The sequence below is a fragment of the Myotis myotis genome, unplaced genomic scaffold (assembly GCF_014108235.1).
Source record: "Myotis myotis isolate mMyoMyo1 unplaced genomic scaffold, mMyoMyo1.p scaffold_m19_p_23, whole genome shotgun sequence".
Taxonomy (NCBI): domain Eukaryota; kingdom Metazoa; phylum Chordata; class Mammalia; order Chiroptera; family Vespertilionidae; genus Myotis; species Myotis myotis.
The window spans coordinates 5599871-5621084 of record NW_023416328.1 but is presented as its reverse complement, the minus strand read 5'-3'; the positions used below and the strand labels follow the sequence as shown (position 1 = coordinate 5621084).

General features: G+C 50.5%; 1 protein-coding gene across 1 annotated transcript in view; it reads right to left on the bottom strand.

Annotated features, from left to right (window-relative positions):
- Nucleotides 1-21214, bottom strand: part of AGBL1 (ATP/GTP binding protein like 1) — a 235866-nt gene that overhangs the window by 76231 nt on the left and 138421 nt on the right. Inside the window, exons 19-21 of the mRNA XM_036355828.1 lie at nucleotides 17241-17370; nucleotides 8564-8695; nucleotides 7510-7686 (exon numbers count right to left, since the gene is read on the bottom strand). Of these exons, the coding sequence (XP_036211721.1) occupies nucleotides 7510-7686; nucleotides 8564-8695; nucleotides 17241-17370 (439 nt within the window). The remainder of the gene's footprint in view (nucleotides 1-7509; nucleotides 7687-8563; nucleotides 8696-17240; nucleotides 17371-21214) is intronic.

The following is a 21214-nucleotide window of genomic DNA, read 5'->3' as shown; positions in this document are numbered from 1 at the left end:
CTTAACATATCATTAGCATATTATGCTTTGGTTGGTTGAACGGATGTCTGGACACTTAGCATATTAGGCTTTTATTATATAGGATATGACGAGTGGGTCTCCATACGTCATCTCACAATCATATTCCTGGGAGAGAGGCTGCCGTGTTTTACGTCGGCCCCTCATTTATGAGACGGTCAGGGCAGTGTTCCAAAGAGCGGGGGCATGTCCATAGAAATAAATACCACAACAGACGGGTCCCTAACTCAGGCAAAGGTCGCTAAGGATACAACCTGTGCTGCTAGCTGGAATATACTTGGTTCAAACAGGCAAAGTAGAAGAGGCTGTACTTTCCGTTAAGACTACTGAGACCTACGGGGTTGACCCCAAGCCTCTGGGATTTGTATTCTTGGCAATCGAGGTTCCTGTGTGCAAACATCTTCTTCTTTTTTAATTGATTTCAGAAAGGAAGGGAGAGGGAAAGAGAGAGAGAGAGAAACATCCATGATGAGAGAGAATCGTTGATCGGCTGCCTCCTGCACGTCCCCTACTGGGGATGGAGCCCGCAACCCGGGCATGTGTCCTTGACCGGAATCGAACCTGGGAACCTTCAGTCCGCAGGCCAACGCTCTATCCACTGAGGCAAACCAGCTAGGGCCCACACATCTTATAGGAAATATATTTTTTAAAGATTTTATTGATTTCAGAGAGAGGAAGGGAGAGAGAGAGAGAGAGAGAGAGAGAGAGAGAGAGAGAGAGAGAGAGAGAGAGAAACATCGATGCAACAGCGAATCACAGATCGGCTGCCTCCTGCACGCCCCCTACTGGGGATGAAGCTCATAACCTGGGCATGTGCCCCAACTGGGAATCAAACCGTGACCTCCCGGTTCATGGGTCGATGCTCAACCACACCGCTGGGCTTACAGGAACTATTCACTGTTGGTTGGTCACACTGGTAATAACACTGGTCTGTTGCGGTCCATCCAGAGTTTTAAATGCCCGGCCGGTGTGGCTCAGTGGACGATGGCTGTGCCAGTATATAATTAAAAGCCCTAAATATTTCTTCATACACCTTGTACTTGAGCGATCTCTTTTTTCTTGCAATCAAACACAAGCAGCCCTCACCAGTTATTCGCATTAAGTTCCTCTCTTGATATTTTGCCTGGGATTACATTTTGCTAAGATCTTTTTTAGACACAAATTGGCCATGTAACATAATAACTGCTTGTCCCGGCTTCGCGACACCTGAAAATTCCATCAACAGGAGGCCATGTGGTGTATGTAATTACGGAGCACGGATTTAGTGCCCGGATTCTAATTAGGACACGGCTTAAAATCTAATCCCACCGCAGACGGGTTGTGTAGCATTTGGAATGCCCCTGACATTTTTTCCCATGTTGCTTTTTTAAAAAAATTAATATATTTTTATTGATTTCAGAGAGGAAGAGAGAGAGAGAAACATCAATGATGAGAGAGAATCATTCATGGGCTGCCTCCTGCACACCCCCTGCTGGGAATCGAGCCCACAACCCAGGCATGTGCCCTGACCGGGAATCGAACCCATGACCTCCTGGTTCATAGGCTGATGCTCGACCACGGAGCCACCCCGGCCTGGGCCCATCTTGCTTTTCACATCAGTAGGCTGGGTATAACAATAACTTAGGGAGATGACAGTGAAGATGAGGAGTAAGTCGTGTTTTGTGTCAGACCCTACACTCAGTGCTTTATATAGACATATGCTCAGAAAGGTACACTCATCATCCCCATCCCCTTTCTGATGACTACACTAAAGTTTTACAAGAATAAATAACTTACCCAAAACACCGTAGATAAATGACGGAACTAGCTTACAGAAATGCTAACGGCTGCCTGACTGGTGTGGCTCAGTGGTTGAGGGTTAACCAATGAACCAGGAGGTCACGGGTTTGATTCCCGGTCAGGGCACATGCCCGGGTTGTGAGCTTGATCCCCAGTAGGGGGTGTGCAGGAGGCCCCTGATCCATGTTTCTCTCCCATCATTGATGTTTCTCTCTCTCTTCCTCTCTAAAATCAATAAAAATCTATTTTAAAAAAGAAAGGATGAATAAAGAATGAATTTGATCCAATAGATGGACTTTGCTACGTGTTTGGGTTTTTTTTTAGTATATTTTTATTGATTTCAGAGAGGAAGGAAGAAGGAAAGAGAGATAGAAACATCAACGATGAGAGAGAGTCATTGATCGGCTGCCTCCTGCACGCCCCCTACTGGGAATGGAGCCCACAACCCGGGCATGTGCCCTCGGCCGGAATCGAACCTGGGACCCTTCAGTCCGCAGGCTGACGCTCTATCCACTGAGCCAAGCTGGCCAGGGCTGCTACGTGTTTTGAGTTTTCGATATAATAGCCCCCGTCCCAAACTTCAGCTTAAGACTAAGGTGAGCCGCCTAATCAACAGGTTATCTAACTAATAACATGATTATACATTTACAGGAACATATCCACTGCCGCCTCCTAACCACAGGGTTCAAAGTCCTCTGAAAAGAGTCTCTTCTCATTTACATTCAGGGAGCGCGGACATAGAGAGGGAATTGCCGCTTCGTTTTAAAAATAGAAGCCTGGGAGGCTGCTCCACTGGAGTGCAGGCATGGCAGAGAATATTAAACCACCGACTGGAACCCGGCCAGCATAGCTCAGGGGTTGAGCGTTGACCAACTTATGGACCAGGAGGTCACGGGTTCGATTCCCGGTCAGGGCAGGTGCCCGGGTTGTGGGCTCGATCCCCAGTAGGGGGCGTGCAGGAGGCAGCCCATCCATGATCCTCATTGATGTTTCTATCTCTCTCTCCCTTCCTCTTTGAAATCAATAAAAATATACTTTTACAAAAATACATTGGCTGGAGGAATGGAACCATCGCCCACTCCTCACGGTCAAGGAAGGGACTGGGGTCTGTGGTGTGGGGTTCACTCCGTTTCAAAGAGAGAGAGAACAAGCCCTGGCCGGTTTGGCGCAGTGGATAGCGTGTCGGCCTGCAGACTGAAGGGTCCTGGGTTCGATTCCAGTCAAGGGCACATACCTTTGGTTGCAGGCCCCTGGTCCCGGTTGGGGGCACACGCAGGAGGCAACCAATGGATGTGTCTCTCTCACATCTGTGTTTCTCTCTGTCTCTCCCTCTCCCTTCCACTCTCTCTAAAAATCAATGGGGAAAAAATATCCTCGGGTGAGGATTAAAAAATAATAATAATAAAATAAAATTCACAGCTGCCCAAGCTATAGCCCTCTCGGTCAAGGCCCCGGCTGGCAGCCTTAGGACATCTCTGCCTCCCGGTTTCTATGTAGTTCCCTCTAATAGCCCATCATAATGCTGGCGGACATTATGGGATTGCGGGCTGCAGAGGGAAGACCGTATTTCAGCAGCCCATTATGTCCGCAGTGAGTTACTCAGGGGCTCATCATGTGCTTTGAAATCATACAAAGAGAATAGAATAGAATAATAAAATAAAATAAATAGAATAGAATAGAATAAAATAAAATAGAATAAAATAAAATATAAAATAATTAAATAAATTAAATTAAATAAATAAAAAATAAAATAATAAGTAAAATAAAATAAAATAGAATAGAATAAAATAAATTAAATTAAAAAATAAAATAATAAAATAAATTTAAAAAATAAAATAGAATAAAATAATAAAATAAATTAAATAAAAATAAAATAGAATAAAATAATAAAATAAATAAAATAAAATAATTAAATAATAAAATAAAATAATAAATAAATAGAATAAAATAATAAAATAAATTAAATTAAATTAAATAACTTGTTAGGCCACAACAAGGAAGGGAAGGGGATTGACCTGGACGGGTACGAGAGTGGCTCACACTACAGGGACACATCAGCACCTGGATTTCATTTTTGCGTCTACGAAGAAATGGAGTGACATTTCGACGAGAAGACAAGCTTTGTGAGAGCGTCCCACTTTCTAAACCCCGGGGAAGGGAAGGTGGTAGAGAATATGAGTGTGTGGGGGGGGGAGGAGAGAGACACGCATCCAGCGTGGAAATGTTGGCGCAGCCCGGCCGGTGTGGCTCAGTGGTTGGGCGTCCGCTGAGTCCCGGCCTCCTGTCGCCCTCGGGCAGGGACCCGCTCTGCCGTCCCACGCGTGAGCAGCGTTGCCGTAAGCATGTCGGCAGCCTCGTGGGCTGGGGGTCACTCACATTATCCTTCCAAGCCACGCGCAGCCCCCCGGCGAGGGGGGTGGGGGGGTGGCCAGACGCACGCCTTTGTGTGTGCAAACACACCACGCACGTGACCCGGGATCACACGCGCTCGGTGAGTGAGGCACACGGCTGTCCGCACGGACTGGACGCCCCTGAAAAGTGAGCCCCCCAAAAATACATCATTCCGTGTTCTCTGCCATCCGTAGCTTTGGGTCCGTCCCCAAAAGCTCAAGTAAACCTCTCTTCACAGCAAACACAAACGATGGATCTAAGTATAGAACCCGGCAGGGGAGACCATCCCCCCAAAAAAGCAAAAGCAGGAGGAAAAAAAAATTCTTAAATTAGCCAACTACAGACTGGAACGGTGGTCGGCAAACCGCGGCTCGCGAGCCACACGCGGCTCTTTGGCCCCTTGAGTGCGGCTCTTCCACAAAATACCGACTTCTGCGCATGGGCCACGAAGTTTCGGTCGCACTGTACGTGTGTGCCCGCACGTGGTATTTTGTGGAAGAGCCACACTCAAGGGGCCAAAGAGCCGCGTGTGGCTCGCGAGCCGCCGTCTGCCGACCACGGGACTGGAAAATGGAAGAGAAAATCTCTGCGTAATAATTACTGGAAGGTGACAGCTTCTGTGCCCGGATGCCGTTCCAACATAAACGTCACTGGACGAAACGGTATCCCCTTTCCATCCTCACAGGTCAGGCACTTCCGTGCGCTGGGGGGGAGAAAGGACTGGAACCACCTGAAAGCCTGTTAACCGAGAAACGGCAAAAATCCGTACACGCGTATGAAGGAAGCATATAAATATAACTATACCTCGCGGGGGCCGTTCCGTGTCCTCCGGATTTTGGATGCAAGGCGACGCTAACCAAAGAAGGGAAAGATGACTTCAGGATAATAAACACAGGACCCGGCCGGGACCCCGCGTCTCCACGTAGGAAAGTCGTTTCCAATATGGGCAGGAAGGAAATTCCCGCAGGGCCTGAGCGCTCCTAGACCCACTCCATCCCTCCGGCAAACATCACCCGGACACCCGCTCTGGGCTGGCTTCCTTCCCGGATGGGGTGCCCTCCCTTCTCCCACTCCTCCCCCCCGCAAACGTGAAATTACTCAGCATCGCCTTGCTCCCCGTCTGCAGTTCTGCTCAGTTACTCAAGGTTTGGAAGGACAGAGAGACACAGCGAAGAAGAAAGCCAACCCGCAGAGGCGTTGGATATGGAGAAGGCGTCTGTGAAAAGCGAAACCGGGTTTTGAACCAGGAGGGCTCCCTTGAGCCAGTCCCTTCTCCACCCGGAAAAAAAACGTCCCAGGGCCAACCCTGAGCCTTGCCCTCCGGCAAAAGCCTCTTTCCGTCATTCCCCACAGCCGCCCTGCAGGGTGGGTGGGAGGCGGAGAGTCCGTGAGGGCCTGAACCTAAGAGTCATTTCGTTCTCAAACAAGACGGCAAAGGAACTGTGAGTTTCTGGCTGCCTTAGGGTGAAGGGCACTCACACTTATGGGGCTGGAAGCCGGAGCCTGAGTGGATGCGCGGAGAAATAGAGTCGGTGAAAGTTCTCCGATCCGATGAGTCTGCGACGGATACGGGGAGATTTCTTTTCTTTATTTTTTAAAATAGCCCTAACTGGTTTGACTCAGTGGATAGAGCATCGGCCTGCGGACTCAAGGGTCCCAGGTTCGATTCCGGTCAAGGGCATGTACCTTGGTTGCGGGCACATCCCCAGTAGGGGGTGTGCAGGAGGCAGCTGATCGACGTTTCCAACTCTTTATCCCTCTCCCTTCCTCTCTGTAAAAAAAATCAAAAAAATATATTTTTTTAAAAATGATGAGAGAGAATTATGGGTCGGCTGCCTCCCGCATGCCCTCACTGAGCAGGTGCCCTGACCAGGAATCGAACCGTGACCTCCCGGTTCATGGGTCGATGCTCAACCACTGAGCCACGCCACAGCCGGGCATGGCGTTGTTTTTTAAACAAGTGACTGGCCCCTTTCCATCGAGAGGCAGCCGGCGAGAGAGACGCAAGTCTATGTCCTGAACGTCTTAGAGACGCAATATTCCAGGCTGATTTCCCCCCCAACCCTGTGGGTGTTAAATACCAAGAGTGTGAACAGATCCCTGACCACGTGCCCTCCAAGGACACTCAGCTCTGCCTTTGGCATGGGAACCAGCTGGAGGCACAGAGGCAAGCCGCTTGAGGCCCCGCCAGGACGCCGAAGGGTGAGGTCTTTTGACACCCAGTCCCACGCCCCTCCAACAACCTCCTCCTTCTTCTCCTGCATCCCCCTGGCTGTGGGTAAGGACGGGCTCATTCCGTGGCCCACTTCAGCCGGACAATTCATTCATCAAACAGCAAAGCCTTTCGGGCCACCGGTCAGACTCACCGGCCGTGGCACCGAAGGAATGGCTCCAGGCGGGCGGATCGGTAGCTCCGTGTCCAACACGCTCGTTGGCCAGATGCAGAGTGAGATCATTTTCATCACCTGTCACTCCCCACCCCGCCCCCCCCCCCCCCCCCGGAGAGCTCACAGATTTCTACAAGCACGGGCGTGTGTCGGTGCCAAGCGTCTCCGTCCAGGGCCGTCCCAGGAAGGGAGTGGGAGCCAACGCCGGGAGCTTTGACGCTGGCGAATCCCAGGTCTTCTCAGGGTAGAAGGGAAGTCAGCAAGGAGCCCTCTGTCCGTTTGCCCAGCACGTTCCAGAAAGGTCTATCCTGCCAGGACGTTCCCTTATTTATGCTCCTCTGGCGGGGCGGTGGGGACAGCGGCGGAACAGCCCGTCTCCAGCTGCTCATGCAGCTGATAGAGCTGCAGGGAGGAGTGATGGATACCAGCGCTTTCCCTCCACACTAGCGCCTGAGTCCCACGGCCACTCGCCTCGGGGAGCCCCGGGTGCCCTGGTGACGGCAAGATGACAGACGGAGCCGCTGACGGAGATGAGCACGGATGATAGAGAAACACGGCACGTATTTTCATCGGCAACGTCTACACAGGGACCTACGCCCTCGCCTTGAGGATGCGCAGGGCACGTGTCCGTCTACTCTACTCGTTGTAAAATGTTCCCACGCCCGGAGCAGGACGGGGCGGCGGCTCCGTAAGAGCTGGGGGGTGCGTGTCCAGGGGGGCTCCCTGCCCCTGGCTGGCCAGGGCAGAGGACTGACAAGCGAGATCGGCACAGACAGCTTCCAGGATCCATGCCCATGAGAGCAGTCCCTGAGCTAGTTCTGCAAAATCAGGGAGCGGGGCCAGAGAGCCTCCCCTCCCCGCCCCCCCGCCCAGTTCCCCCTTAGAGTGCACTGCTGCGGGGCAGAAAGCGTGGGCACCCCGCGGCCTCACCTACCTGGTAGGGGCCCTGGTTGCAGCCGCAGTAGCTACTCTCCATGGTGTAGCTCCTGGCCACCCCCATCTCTCTCCACACCACGACCCGGGCGGTGGAGGCGCGAGATTTCTCCACCAGGAAACTGCAGCTGCTCATGGTGAAGGCGGGGGCAAGCTGGTCCAGGATTCTGGGTAGAGTCTACAGTAAAAAAATAATAATAATAATAACAATAATAATAATAATAAATAAATGGCGATGAGCTGCAGGTGGTTGGGGGTAGGCATCGTAAAATCTGATGTCTCAACATCTCTTTCGCATCTCAATAAGCCAAACACAGAATGTACGCTGCTACGAATCCTGTATCAACCCTGAGAAATGGACATTATTTTTTTTTAAATTGATGTCAGAGAGGAAGGGAGAGGGAGAGAGAGAGAAACATCCATGATGAGAGAGAATCATGGATCGGCTGCCTTCCGCACGCCCCCTGCTGGGGATGGAGCCCGCAAGCTGGGCATGTGCCCTGACCGGAATTGAACCTGGGACCCTTCAGTCCGCAGGCCGATGCTCTATCCACAGAGCCACACCAGCCAGGGCTGGACACCATTTTTAAAGTCATTTTAAAGATGAGGCGATGGAGGCTTCGAGGTTCTTCCTTCTTTTCTTCATCTAACTAAAGGGTGGTCACGTCTGCTAACTATTTCCAGAAGCCAAACATGGGTGCATTGATTCTCTACTGTTCGTACATTTTTGTTGTATAGATTTCATTTGAGCTTTTTTTTTTTCCTTTCTATCAAGATAGGCCACTTCAGCTCTAGCCGGTTTGGCTCAGTGGATAGAGCATCTGCCGGCAGACAGAAGGGTCCTGGGTTCGATTCCGGTCAAGGGCACATGCCAGGGTTGCAGGCTCCATCCCCATTGGGGGTGCGTGCAAGAGGCAACGGAGCCATGATTCTCTCATCCCTGATGCTTCTAGCTCTCTCTCTCTCTCTCTCTCTCTCTCTCGCTCTCCCTTCCTCTCTGAAATCAATAAAAATATATTTTTTAAAAAAGGAAAGACAGGCCACTTCAAACCTACCCTGTAGCTGACATCTTCCGAGACAGCGGGTGCGCCCACGGCGGACTCCGCCTGCCACAGGGTCTCCTTGATGCTGCAGCCGTAGACAAACACGTTCTTCTTCTGGGAGTGGCCGTGGAAGTCACAGAAGACCTACAACGGCCAAGCGAAGGAAGCGGTAAACCCAGGGCACATCTATTGGTGTCTTAAACGTTTAACGCAGGGGTCCTCAAACTACGGCCCGCGGGCCACGTGCAAATACAAATATTGTATTTGTTCCCGTTTTGTTTTTTTACTTCAAAATGAGATATGTGCAGTGTGTGTAGGAATTTGTTCATAGTTTTTTTTTTAAAACTATAGTCCGGCCCTCCAACGGTCTGAGGGACAGTGAACTGGCCCCCTGTTTAAAAAGTTTGAGGACCCCTGGTTTAACGTGTCAACTTTTCTCCGGTCGATACTGTTTAGGTAGCAGAACCAGGCAGATTAACATCACCGGCGACGTCCGTAAGAGTTGTACGGGTCAAGTCCTGGGGGGAACAGTTAGATTGGAAGGGGTTTAGCATTGAAGAGGGTATGACGGAATACACTGGGGTGGGAGAGGACACAGGGTTAAAACGAGAAGAGGGAACAGGAACAAAAGCTTTTAAAAAAAAATGATGAGAGCCCCGACCGGTTTGGCTCAGTGGATAGAGCGTCGGCCTGCAGACTGAAGGGTCCCAGGTTGAATTCCGGTCAAGGGCACGGACCTTGGTTGTGGGCACACCGCCAGTGGGGGGCGTGCAGGAGGCAGCTGATGGATGTTTCTCTCTCATCGATGTTTCTAACTCTCTATCCCTCTCCCTTCCTCTCTGTGAAAAATCAATAAAATATATTTTTTTTAAAGTTATGAGAGCCCGGCCGACGTGGCTCAGTGGTTGAGTGTCGACCTATGAACCAGGAGGTCACGGTTCGATTCCTGGTCAGGACACATGCCCGGGTCGCAGGCTCCATCCCCAGTAGGGGGCGTGCAGGAGGCAGCCGATCCATGATTCTCTCTCGTCATTGATGTTTCTCTCCCTCTCTCTGAAATCACTAAAATAAAATAAAAAAACCACACACCACACACACACACACACACAATTTGTTTGAGGAATAATTCTCCACCAACCTTCCTCTCTTACCCCGAAGTTCCTCTCCATGAATTGAACACCTACCACTCACAGCACAAGTGTGCAAACAAATCAAGACTGTTTCTTAGCAACAGATTTCTCCAGGAAGCTGGAAGCTATGCCTATATGCTGACAGGTGCTCCTTTAAGGCTGAACTCAAACGGAAAAAAAAGAGTTTTTTGGCTTAGTGGATAGAGCGTCGGCCTGCGGACTGAGAGGTTCCGGGTTCGATTCCGGTCAAGGGCATGTACCTGGGTTGCGGGCATATCCCCAGTAGGAGATGTGCAGGAGGCAGCTGATCGATGATTCTCTCTCATCGATGTTTCTGACTCTCTATCTCTCTCCCTTCCTCTCTGTAAAAATCAATAAAATATATTTAAAAAAAAAAAAAAAAAAAAAAGAGTTTTTGTGTGTGTTTTTCCCCATCCGCACGGACGCTGAGAGCCGAGATAAATGACAAATGAGAGGCCTATTTGCCCGCGGGAGAGACCGCAGCTCTGCCCCGGCAGGTCTAGCCGCCTCTGGAGAGGGAGACGTTGTTCTACGTGCGGATCAGATGACATTCTCTAAAATAAGTGCTTGTTAATTATAACAAACATGTGTTCCTCTGCATGGAAGGGGGCAATTACAAGACAAATTACCAAGTTATTTCCGGGGAGAAAGTTTTTTTTCTTTCCTACTGGAAGGTGGAACACATATTTCCTTTCTGTGAAATTCTGTGCCAGGGACATCGAACGTGAGTAGTCCAATACCTACAGGTGAACCGGTGATCTTAGGTGGCTCATTCATCAACTGGTTCAACAAATATTTTTTTTTTCAACAAATATTTTTTTAAAAATATAGTTTTTATTGACTTCATAGAGGAAAGGGGAGGGGGGGGAGAGAGAGAGAGAGAGAGAGAGAGAGAGAGAGAGAGAGAGAGAGAGAGAGAAACATCAATGATGAGAGAGAATCATGGATCGGCTGCCTCCTGCATGCCCCCTACTGGGGATCGAGCCCGCAACCTGGGCATGTGCCCTGACAGAGAATCAAACCGTGACCTCCTGGTTCATAGGTCGATGCTCAACCACTGAGCCATGCTGGCTGGGCAGTTCAACAAATATTTATTGTATCCCTGTGTGTGGCAGAAAAAAGTTAAAATTGGAATATAACATATTTCTGCCCTTGATACTACTGGCAACAATAGTTACTAGATGTATTGGTTAATAATGTGGATTTTTTTCAATAGATGGAGTTACACATATGCTGATATGTATGTGATTTGATATGTATGCTATTTTGTTGTATTGACAAGCTTCAAAACTTCAGATGTCAAATTTGCTGAAGGTGTTAACACCATATTTTTACGCTTAAAAATGTCGAATTTCGTACCAAAAAAAAAGAGCATTTGCGGGAAGTTTTAATTCATTACTTTATTTTGAAGAAAAAGTTACCGTATACTTCGGGAAGTGTAGGGTGAACATGCTCCATCTCAAGATCCTTCTGAACGCGGGTTTAAACGCTTTTAAAGTGAGGATTTCGATGTGAAAGACAAAGAACGTCCAGGTCAACCGAAAAAGTTTGCAGACCAAAAATGACAAACATTTATTGGATGAAGATGCGTGTCAAAATCAAAAACAACTTGCAGAAAGATTAAACGTTGCTCAGCAAACAATTTCCGACCGTTTACAAGCAATGGGAACGATTTCAAAGGAAGGAAAATGCGTGCCCCATCAACCGACCGAAAGACAAATGGAAAACCGAAAAGTCATCCGTAAAATGTTGCTTCAACGGCACAAGAGAAAGTCTTTTTTGCATTGAATTGTGACTGGCGATGAAAAGTGGACTTATTTTGAGAATCCCAAACGCACAAAATCATGGGTTGATCCAGGCCAGCCGTGGGCAAACTACGGCCCGCGGGCCCGATCCGGCCCGTTTGAAATGAATAAAACTAAAAAAAAAAAAAAAAGACCGTACCCTTTTATGTCATGATGTTTACTTTGAATTTATATTAGTTCACACAAACACTCCATCCATGCTTTTGTTCCGGCCCTCCGGTCCAGTTTAAGAACCCATGGTGGCCCTCGAGTCAAAAAGTTTGCCCACCCCTGATCCAGGTCAACCATCAACATCGCCTGCAAGGCCAAATCTCTTCAGAAAGAAGACAATGGTCTGTGTTTGGTGGGATCAGGAAGGTGTGGTGTATCATGAGCTTCTAAAAACAGGCAAAAGCGTCAATACTGATCGCTACCGACAAGAAATGATCAATTTGAACCAGGCTTTGATCGTAAAACGGCCAGAATGGGCCAGAAGACACGACAAAGTAATTTTCCTTCATGATGACGCACCATCACACACTTCAGAACCAGTTAAAGACATGTTAAAAGATCTTGCCTGGGAAGTACTAAGCATAAAAATATCTGTGATGTTCACAACTTCAGCCAATTTGGCATATGAAGTTTTGAAGCTTGCTGTCCATATAACAAAACAGCATATATATCAACATATGTGTAACTCCATCCACTGGAAAAAATCTGCATTAGTAACCGGTACACCTAGTACTCAATGGAAGATTTATGATACTTTCTTGACTGTGCTAAAAACTTAATATAGATGATCTCATTAAGAAGTGGGTGCTGCTCGCATCCCCACTGAGTAGCTGAGAAAAACTGAATTTCAGCCCTAACCGGTTAGGCTCAGTGGATAGAGCGTCGGCCTGCGGACTGAAGGGTCCCAGGTTCGATTCTGGTCAAGGGCATGTACCTTGGTTGCGGGCACATCCCCAGTGGGGAGTGTGCAGGAGGCAACTGGTCGATGTTTCTCTCTCATCGCTGTTTCTAACTCTCTATCCCTCTCCCTTCCTCTCTGTAAAAAAAATCAATAAAATATATATTTTTTTAAAAACTGAATTTCAGACCAAATCAACCCCTTGCCGGGGTTTGCGCTGCTATTAAGGATGTACGTGAATATCTGAACCCCCGTTTGCTCGCATCCGGAATCCATGTTTTCAAACGTCTGTCATTTCTCTATTGCCTCTGCCCCCAGCGGTGTGGCTGGAATTGGTGCCCCAAGTCAAGGAATAATGGTTTTGCAGCAAGCGGAGAGTGGAGGTGGAGAAAAGCACAGGTTCTCTGGAAACAAAGAGAGCAGGTCGCCCAGGCCCAAGAGCCTCATTCACAGCGCACTCCACCTGAATGGCAGCTGGAAGGCGTGGGGTGCGGGGAGGGAGGGGGGGCCCTGACGCTCCCCAGGGGGGCTATCCTAGCCGAGTGCTTCCGCGTGAGAGCTCTCCACGCTCCAGGAAAACGAGGCAGAGACCGCTTTGAGGACCTGCAGCCCCACAGAACAAGGCAATAAAGTGGGAGGAACACGGCCCTGGCTGGTGTGGCTCAGTAGGTAGAGCCCCCACCCACGGACTGAAGGGTCCCAGGTTTGCAGCGGTTCTCAGCTTTGGCTGCACATGAGAATCACCTGGGAATCTTTTTTTTTAAAATCCTGATTTCTGGGCCCCATCCTCCGGAAATTCTGTTTCTTTGTTATGGGGTGAGGCCACGACATGAGTAACAGAGAAACAGAATTTCCGGAGGATGAGGCCCAGAAATCAGGATTTAAAAAAAAAAGATTCCCATGTGATTCTAATGTGCAGCCAAGGTTGAGAACCGCTGCAGGTCCGATTCCCGGTCAAGGGCACATGCCCGGGTTGCAGGCTCCATCCCCTGTGTGGGGGGCCTGCAGGAGGCAGCCAATCAATGATGTTTCTCTCTCACCGATGTTTTGCTCTCTCTCTCTCTCTCCCTCTGTCTCCCTTCTTCTCTCTCTCTCTAAAAATCAATAAAAATGTATTTATATATAAAAAAAAAGGACCTTTGCTGAGGGAGTAAGGAAGTTAATTCTATAAGCATCAGAGACTAAGTAGATTCAGGGGCTCCAGGTGAGGTCCAACACCGGAATTTCCGGATTAAGCGAATAAACAATATGATTGTGGTTCCCCCCCAAGGCACGGAGCACAGGAAGCAGCGGATTGAAAACCTCCGTTTCACTTCTGTTGTCCTCAGCTGGCGTGGTGAGGTTTGACCGCCCCCCGCCCCCCGCCCAGGCCACCCTGCTTCCCCTGTGTCCGTGTCTTTCTTGGCAAACGCGTACAACGGCGTGGACTGGACCGCCATTCTGAAATCGGGCTGTAACACATCCCCCCGCCCCCACCCTTCCTGGTGAATTCTTGTCGGAGCCAAATCCAAGGTTAATTTCATTCGTGCAAACGTGAGCTCCGTCCCTTCCCCCTCAGCCCAGGCTGGGCACAGCCCTATTGCTATGCTCTCCACATGCCTGCCCGTCTCTTCCCCACCCCCATTCCTGGGGCTCATTCCCGTTACCCTGTGAGCTAACGGGACCCCTTTTTCAAGAGGTTCCCCCCCTCCTTCCCACACACACCCCTCCCCTGGCTGTGCTGATCCGCAGGGCTCCCCCCGCCCCTGTTCACCGCTCAACCCCCCAGCTTGAAGCGGCTGCGTTCCCCACCCCTGACATCTGGGTCTAGTTCCTGCTGCTGGGCTGAAAGCATCTGCATTATTTATGCCACCGCCACAGGAAAATGAGGGCGGCCAGGCTGGAGCTGGGATGAGGCGAATTCCGGGGAATGTGTTAGAAACTTGAGGCAGCAGACGCCAGGCCTCCAATTAAACCAAGCGAGGCTCCCCAAGGCCCTGCAGACCCCTGCAGACGCGGCCAGCGCACCCACATGCAGTCAAGGCTGAAGGCCGGCTGGTGTGGCTCAGTGGTTGAGCGTGGACCTATGAACCAGGAGGTCAGGGTTCGATTCTAGGACGGGGCACATGCCTGGGGTTGCGGGCTCCGTCCCCAGTAAGGGGGCGTGCAGGAGGCAGCCGATCCATGATTCTCTCTCATCATTGGTGTTTCTATCTCTCTCTCCCTCTCTCGTGATGGATGGATGGATGGATGGATGGATGGGTGGGTGGGTGGATGGTTGGATGAAAGAATATGTGACAAATGCCATATTGCTCATAAACTGAATGACTTGTCTGGCCCTTGGCAACCCCATCAGGGAGGAGAGAGCTACAGAAACATCAATGATGAGAGAGAATCATGGATTGGCCGCCTCCTGCACACCCCCTACTTTCTTGTCCTGCTTTCTTTCACTGTCTCACAGTCCCATCGGTCCTGGGAGTTCCTGTGATATTACCCGCCAAGGGGGACACGCCTGAGTACCATCTAGACCAGGTGGAACCCCAGGCTACCCGACGTGGCCTCCCAACGCTTCAGGAATATTTGCATCCGTCAGAGGCACCGTTCATCCCCTGCCAGGCAGCCCTAGAGCCAGCTTTTTTGCTTGTTTGTTTTGTTAATTCTCACCCGAGGATATTTTTTTATTATTATATATTTTTATTGACTTCAGAGAGGAAGGGAAAGGGAGAGAGGAAATAGAAACATCAATGAGGAGAAGAGAGAATCAGCGATTGGCTGCCTCCTGCACGCCCCCTCCTGGGGATCCAGCAGGAACCCTGGCATGTGCCCTTGACCTGAATGGAACCTGGGACCCTTCGGTCTGCAGGCCGACGCTCTTTCCACTGAGCCACACCGGCCAGGGCTCAGCGTTGACGCAGTGGGAATCTTCCAGGCACTGAGTGAATGGGGGTGTGCGGCCGGCCGTCATCGGGAAGCAGTTAAATACAGCCTCGCAGGTAACCGGGAGGTGCCGCTGAGCCCAGCGGAGAACAATGCGAGCAGCACGGAACGCCCGGCGGTGTCTCACCACCTCTCAGATGGTCCCCGGAGGAAGCCCGCCGGCGGCCGTCATGTTGACAGTTAATTAACGTGTACTTTATGTTTATAAACGAGACTCCCGCCTGCCGCGCTGTACAGCAGACGCTCTGCTCCTCCGTGAGAGGCTGTCGGAGCAGAGAGGCGCCCTGTCTGTGAGGAGCGGAGGGTGTGTGTCTAACTGGATGTCAGGTGGGGGCCTCCTTCCCTGGAAACCTCTCTCTCGTCCCAGCGGCCGAGGCTGCCTAGCCCTGAGCACACCTGTCCCAGGCCTCGGCCCTGGACTTGCCTCTGGAGGGGAGACAGCCTGGACCACATGGCTCCTCGGACGGGAGGGGGAGGGCGACATGAAATATTGCACAATTTGACAAGGATGGAATGGAACAAGGGTTCTTCATATATATATGTATATGTATATGTATATGTATATGTATATGTATATTTAATATATATATTTTTACTGATTTCAGGGAGGAAGGGAGGAGAGAGCTACAGAAACATCAATGATGAGAGAGAATCATGGATTGGCTGCCTCCTGCACACCCGCTACTGGGGATTGAGCTCGAAACCCGGGCAAGTGCCCTGACTGGGAATTGAATTGAACAATGACCTCTTGGTTCACAGGTCGATGCTCAACCACTAAGCCATGCTGGTCAGGCTCTTTTTTGTTTTGTTTTGTTAATCCTCACCCAAGGATATTTTTCCCATTGATTTCTAGAGAGAGTGGAAGGGAGGGAAGAGGGGGAGAGAGAGAGAGAGAGAGACATCGATTGGCTGCCTTCTGCATGTGTCCCTACGGGGTTAAGGGAACCTGCAACCAAGGTACGTGCCCTTGGCAGGGAATTGAACCCACGACTCTGTGGTTCACCAGCTGACGCTCTAACCACTGAGCCCTGGCCAGGGCTGAACAAGGATTCCAAAGGGGGAAAGATATGCCTTGCTCTCTTTGCAACACAAAACTCAACCAATGGATGCATAACGAAGCGGGACACCAAATTGATGTCTATGCCTCTCTCTCTCAAATTAATCAATACATTTTTTAAAAAATTAAAAAGTGAGAAAAGAGAAGGAACATTGGTACACAGACACAGGAAGCAGCAGCAACAAAGCGTTCTTTCCTGGATCCTTCAGCGAGGTCGTGGTCTGCTGACACCTTTAATTTCAGACTTCTAGGCTCTGAAATGCCAGAGAGTGTATTCCTGTTGCTCTAAGGGGTGCATTGTCATGGCAGCCCTAGGAGGTGACTTCGGCCCCTATTCCAGCATGGCATGCACACTTCTTCGGCTTGTGTCTGGTTTTCTTGCCTTAACACAGGGAGTGGGGAACTTTTTTTCCGGCCAAGGGCCATCTGAATATTTATTTACTTAAATATATGTTTCTATTGATTTCAGAGAGAGAGGAAGAGAGAGAGAAACATCAATGAGAGAGAATGACTGATCGGCTGCCTCCTGCACGCCCCCTATTGGGAATCGAGCCCATAACCCGGGCATATGCTCTGACCTGAATGGAACCAGGGACTTCCTGGTCTCTAGGCTGACGCTCAACCACTGAGCCACACCGGCCGGGCCATTTGGGTAATTCTAACACCATTCACAGGCCGCACACATTTATCAACCGAAAAACTAGCCTGCTGTGTTTGGTCCACATTCAATGAACTCGCCCCTGACCAAATGCTTTCTCGGGCCTTATCCGGCCCGTGGGCCGGACGTCCCCCACCCCTGCCGTCACAGAAAGCAGGGGGCCTCCCGGGAGGCGGAGGGAGGCCGCCTAGAACACGGAGGCGGAGAACTCACCACGGGGCTGCGGCCGGCGCTGTGCAGGTAGTAGAGCAGGCCCTTGGCGTGGTAGATGGTTGGCTGGAGCTGCGCGCTGGGCGCCAGCCACTGCCGGTTCAAGTCCTCCCCCCGCAGGGAGCATCTGTGACTGCGGGGACAAACAAAGACGCATTTAGGAGAAAATCACTTGAAAAAATTACCGTCAACAAGGCCCGCAATTAAACCGAGGAAGCCAGCTTCCCTCGGGCTCCTGCCCAGTTGCCATCCATTGCAGAAGGTCCTTCGAATTCCGGAAGTGTCCTGATTACCCTCACGGCCCACAGAAGGCCCGGGCACCCTGTTTAACTGGGTATTGGGTCATCACATCTGTTTAAAATATATTTTTATTGATGTCAGAGAGGAAGGGGAGGGAGGGAGGGAGAGAAACATCTGTTTTGAGAGAGAATCACGGATCGGCTGCCTCCTGCACGCCCCCTATTGGGCATCGAGCCCGCAACCCGGGAATGTGCCCCGGCCGGGAATCGAACCCGGACCCATCAGTCTACAGGCTGACACTCTAGCGGCTAGCCACTAAGCCAAAGCAGCTAAGGCCAAAGTTTTTATTTTTAAATATATTTTTCATTGATTTCAGAGAGGAAGGGAGAGGGAGAGACAGATAGAAACATCGATGATGAGAGAGAATCATGGATGGGCTGCCTCCTGCACGCCCCACACTGGGGATGGAGCCCACAACCCAGGCCTGTGCCCTGACCGGGAATCATGGGCTCAACCACTGAGCCATGTTGCCGGGTTATCAAGTTGCTTGTTTTGTTAATCCTCACCTGAGGCTAATTTTCCATTGATTTTTAGAGAGACTGGAAGGGAGGGGAAGAGAGAGAGAGAAACATTGATGCGAAGAGAGACACACCAATTGGTTGCCTCCTGCATATAACCCAACCGCGGCCAGGGACGGAGTTTGCAATTGAGATGCATGCCCTTGACCGGAATCGAACCCGGGACCCTTCCGTCCGGGGGCCAATGCTCGATCCGCTGAGCCAAACCGGCCGGGGCGGGTCATCAAACGTTTAAAACAAAGCTCAGGACCTGCAGTTCCCCACTCTGTACATCCACAGAGAACAAACGCATTTTGAGAATTTCTCTTGACTCTGAGAGCTTCGGTTCTACAGATAAGTCGAGCTCCATCGATTCTGCTGGGCGGCTTAGAAATGGTGTTCCCAGCTGGGCCCTGATCTCTGCCGGGTGGATATGACTGCACCCCCGTGAAGACACGGAAGCTTAAAAAGGACTGAATAAAAATGGCCCAAGATGGTATCGCCAGGAACTAAGCATGACACCCGACCAAGCCTGTCTGCCTCTGCAAAACCACGAGGCCTCTTTCTCCGATCACGTGGCTTCCTCCCCATCCTTGTAGGTGACGGGGCAAGCTTGACATCTACCAGGACAGCCACAGTCTCTCTTCCGAAGACATCGTCACGGAATATTAGCCCCGGAAATGGGCTCGAGAGCGTACGCTCCCCTCTGCTGGGAGATGGAGATGGGCACGGTGGAAAGTGGCGAGTTATTTTACAAAGGCAACCCCCCCTGGCTGGGGACAGCGATGACTGCAGTGCAGAGAAGGAAGGAAACCGAGATGCTAAGCTGCAGGTAAGGACATCCTACCAGCCCATGGTCACCAGCAGGTGCAGCCCACGCTCAGGGGCGGCTCCTGGCAGGCCTGCTAAGTAAGGTGCCATTTGCTCAGTAGGTCGGGTGAGGAAGGTGCCCCCTACTGGAAGAGGCAGGATCCCATCTGCATCTTCTAGTCCTTCCCCGCCCCCTCCCCCCACCCCCTGCTGCTCTTGTCCTTCCATACCCCAGCCCCATCACATGGCTCACAGCTCCCTCTGAACAGCCGTGTCTGTGGTCCTGGTATCAGGACTCCCCTCAGCTCCATGCCTTCCCGCCTATTCAATCTTGAGGAGGTTAGCTCTGCAGAGAAACTTCCCCTGATCCCCTGGCCATTATATTCTGCTCCTCTTGTTGCAATAGCATCCAGAGATCCGCTTCATCAGAGTTCTCATAATATCATTTTAAATGGGTTTATCTATGTATCTATGTATCTACCTATCCTTTTATTATCTATCTATTCATCCATCTATCCATCCATCCATCATCTATCTATTCATCCATCCATCCATCATCCATCCAACCATCATCCATCTATTCATCCATCCATCCATCATCCACCCATCCATCCATCCACCTATCCTTCCATCCATCCATCCATCATCCATCCATCCATCATCCATCCATCCATCATCCATCCATCCATCCACCTATCCTTCCATCCATCTATTTATCCACCCAACTATCCATCCATCCATCCATCCATCCATCTATCATCCATCTATTCATCCATCCATCTACCCACCCATCTATCCACCTACCCATCCATCCACCCAACTATCCATCCATCCATCCATCCATCCATCCATCATCCATCCACCTATCCTCCCATCTACCCAACTATCCATCCATCCATCCATCCCAAAGATTGAAAAGCAATAACCAATACAAATTGCTGATTGGATTCTGGGCTATTAAACAGTAAAAAGGGGAAGCTGGGATCTAAGATTATCTAAGTACATTACCTTCTGCTCCTCTGGGTTGCGAGAGCACCCAGAGCTTCCCTTAATCAGAGAAAACGACTTGTAGAGAAACTGGGCTGTTGTGAGACCTCGGGGAGCTGCTAGTTTGGGGTAAATTTTGTCGGGTGTGCAGGGGCGGAGGCAGCCCTGTGGTACCCAGGGGTCGTGGGATTTGGGGCGCTCGGGGTTCCACGCATGGCCATGGTTACGGGAGCATCTCGGTGTGAGCACATGGTGCCCGCCATTCCTCTGTCTCTGCAACGACAGATAATGACAACAGGTGCTGCACCCACCTGGAGTATTTCCCTGTAAAGCGAGTTTATGTGCGTCCAACCTCCAAACGCATTTGGCACTTTGTGTTAATAACGCGGAGACGCAGGCCGCCAAAGGCACCTCTTCCCCGGGGTTTGTTCAGGCATCTGAGGGCGAGACGCGCCCCATCTTATTATCTGCTGAAGCGACAGCTGCTCCCTCCACGTGGGGGGGGACAAACAGATGGACAGCTCTGACTGGCTGGCAAGACACGCAGTGCCTCTAACTTCTGAAAAGGGAGTCATCCTTCAAATAGTTTGAAGTCCTGCTTTGCTTATAAAAAAAATAATAAAGATAAGCATTGCTATTTTTTTCCCCTCTGGAAATTGCAAAGGTACGGGGAGGGGGCGGGGGGTTGAAGGGGGGGGTGTGGGGGGACCACTGCCTTTTGATTTTCATAGGTGTTCTCATTGCCTGTAACTGGTCATCATTAAAAATAAAATGAAAAAAGCCCGGCTAGCATCTCTCAGAGGTTGAGTGTTAACCAGTGGACCAGGAGGTCAGGGTTCGCTTCCTGGTCAGGGCACATGCCTGGGTTGCGGGCTTGATCCCCAGTGGGGGGCGTGCAGGAGGCAGCCGATCCATGATTCTCTCTCATCACGGATATTTCTATCTCTCTCTCCCTCTCCCTTCCTCTCCCTCTAAAATCAATACAAACATATTTTAAAAAAACAACAACAACATACAGATGGGTAGGAAACACCTTCAACAATGAGAGAACTATACGAACCGAAAGTAATACTGTTATTGTATCATCACTCACAGGTTCCATCTGCTCCCAGTGCCGGCGTGGAAACCCAATCATCAATCAACTCCTGGAACAGACCTGGAGGAGAGGCTGGGCTCGCGGCGCACATCTGGTTCCGATTGCTCGCCCACCGGTGAGAAATAGTCCTGCCACAACCGAAAGTCCTCCCGCTAATTCTGACTGTGCGTCAGCCCACGTTACCGACGCGGCCAGCGCGAGGCCCCCTCTTCGCACCCAGCACCGTGATGGGTGCCGTCGGGCGCTCACAGGCAGAAGCGCCTCAACACAGAATCCCAACGCCTTCA